Source organism: Oryza sativa, chromosome 9, assembly GCF_034140825.1.
Source record: "Oryza sativa Japonica Group chromosome 9, ASM3414082v1".
Lineage (NCBI taxonomy): Eukaryota > Viridiplantae > Streptophyta > Magnoliopsida > Poales > Poaceae > Oryza > Oryza sativa.
Window position 1 is genome coordinate 20,989,522 of NC_089043.1, and position 2,150 is coordinate 20,991,671.

Sequence of the window (2,150 nt, forward strand, 5' to 3'; positions counted from 1 at the left end):
GCAAATTATAAAGAATCCAAAACCCGGGGTTAGCAACATGTTACATATTTATATGTTGAAATCCCAAGGAGTATGTATGTGTCCTATTACGAATCCAATTATTGTGTGGCGGCTAGTGTGCTAACAAATTAAGTACTAGTTGTCTCACTACCATTACAAGATTTAAAATGGAACACCGAGATTTTTCTTGGCGTTGTAACAAAATTATTGTACTTGGTTCCAATAGGAAAAGGCATACATAACAAGGTAGCGGCCGATTTACACTACTGAGTTGAAAAGTGGACGGTGTTGATTGTGTACAGTTGATGTCATGTGTTGTCCCAATAGCAAATACGCTATATCACAATTCTTATTTTGCATGCGGTTCAAGTGGTTACGATAATAGTTTTGATCTCGATAAAAGTTTTAGTTTGACCCCGACCATGCGAATGTGACTACAACCGCGTTTTCATTGTTTTTTTTTTTTTGACCTTTTGTTCCCGTTCTCCATAACACAACCATCTATTTGCCAACATTCAAGAGAGAGACCTGCACCCAACAAAACTTAACATTGTTTCCTGATCGTACCATGACAGATGCACCAAACACATATAGAGCACAAAATGCAAAGCTTAAAACGCATCAAGATTATAAGAGCCAAGAGAAATTGCACACACTGCATTAAACACACTCGTTGTCAACCCTACCATCCCCAAACTGGTCCCGTTCGTTCCACTCCCCCACTCCGAACTTAACCCAACCCATTTGTTCTTAGCTAGAGCCACCACCACCATTGCCAACACACATGGCCATCAGATCACCTTGAACCTACCTAGCTAGCGAGCTAATCTCCTGTAGTTCAGTAGCTATCTAGCTAGCTTGCCCTAGCTACCTTGCCGGCGAGCTAGGCGGTGGCCGGCTGGCCGGCGATGAGCGAGCACGACGCGAAACACGTCGGAGACGTGCCGGCGGCCGCGGGCATCGAGTCGTTCTCGCAGCTGCCGTTCGTGCGCCCGAGGCCGGCGGCGATGGCCGGCTCCAGCCCCGCGTCGTCCATCCGGCTGTTCGGGTTCGAGCTCCCGCCCGACGGCGTCGTCTCCGCCGCCAGCAGCGACGTCGTCACCGCCGCGAGCACCACCGCCGCCGCCGCTGCTCTCGGGCAGGTGACCGCGTCCGGATTAGGAGGCGGCGGCGGCGGCGGCGGGCGCAAGTTCGAGTGCCACTACTGCTGCCGAAACTTCCCGACGTCGCAGGCGCTGGGCGGGCACCAGAACGCGCACAAGCGGGAGCGGCAGCACGCGAAGCGCGCGCAGTTCCAGAGCGCCATGGCCATGCACGCGCACTACCCGGCCTACCCTGCCTACGCCAGCTACTACGGCTCGCACCGCTTCGGCCCCTCGCCGCCGCACATGGCGCCGCCGCCGCCGCCGCCGTACCCCTCGTGGTCCAACCACCACCACCTCCCGCCCGGCGGTCCCGCGCCCATGGTGGCGGCGAGGTACTACGGCCCGGCGCCGCCAGGCTCCGTCTCGCACCCGATCAACGGCAGCCCGGTGGTGCCGGCCGCCGCTGCGCTGTGGCGTGTCCCCGCCGCCGCCATCGCCGTGGCGGCGGCCGCCGCGCCGCTGGCGCGCCAAGAACGGCAGCCGCCGCTGTCGCTGGCCGGTGGACGCGAGGAGGAGGACGCAATGGTGGAGGTAAGGAGAGGGAACGGGGTAGGCGGCGCCGCCGCCGCGGTGGTGCAACTGCAACCCGGCTCGCGGCTGTCGCGGTCGTCGTCCTCGTCGTCGTCGGCGTCGTCGTCTTCGCAGCATCACCACGAGCGCCGCCGCCTGGGAGACCTGGCAGAGATTAACCGGGAGAATGTGAGCTTGGATCTCACCTTGTAATTCTCCATGAGAATTGAGAGATGCGTGCGCGATTAATTAGCGGGTTCTTGCCTTCTTGGTAAGTGCGAATTAAGAGAAAAAAATAATTCTTTTTCTTTAGTTCGTGAATTCGTTTAGCTAGAGATGCTCACAAGAGAGGGATTTTCTTTTTCTTCAGTGCCTTTTTTGCAGTCCTTTTTCGCCGCTGCACTCATTCAATATTCCAACCTCGTTCTGTAACTTGTAACTTCTGTTCATCACATTAGATTTCTTTGTTAGAAATAGAGATAAATTCAAGGACAA

The 2,150-nt window shown here is 55.5% G+C and overlaps 1 protein-coding gene across 1 annotated transcript; it reads left to right on the plus strand.

Moving 5' to 3' along the window:
* The first annotated feature begins 655 nt into the window (after nucleotides 1-655).
* Nucleotides 656-2,150, plus strand: LOC4347197 (zinc finger protein 8). The gene has a single exon (XM_015755891.3). It carries the CDS (start codon nucleotides 909-911, stop codon nucleotides 1,866-1,868), a length of 960 nt encoding a protein of 319 aa, XP_015611377.1. The 5' UTR covers nucleotides 656-908; the 3' UTR covers nucleotides 1,869-2,150.

Coding starts and splice junctions, on each gene's coding strand:
- LOC4347197 (XM_015755891.3), top strand. CDS start 909: ATGAGCGAGCACGACGCGAAACACGTCGGAGACGTGCCGGCGGCCGCG.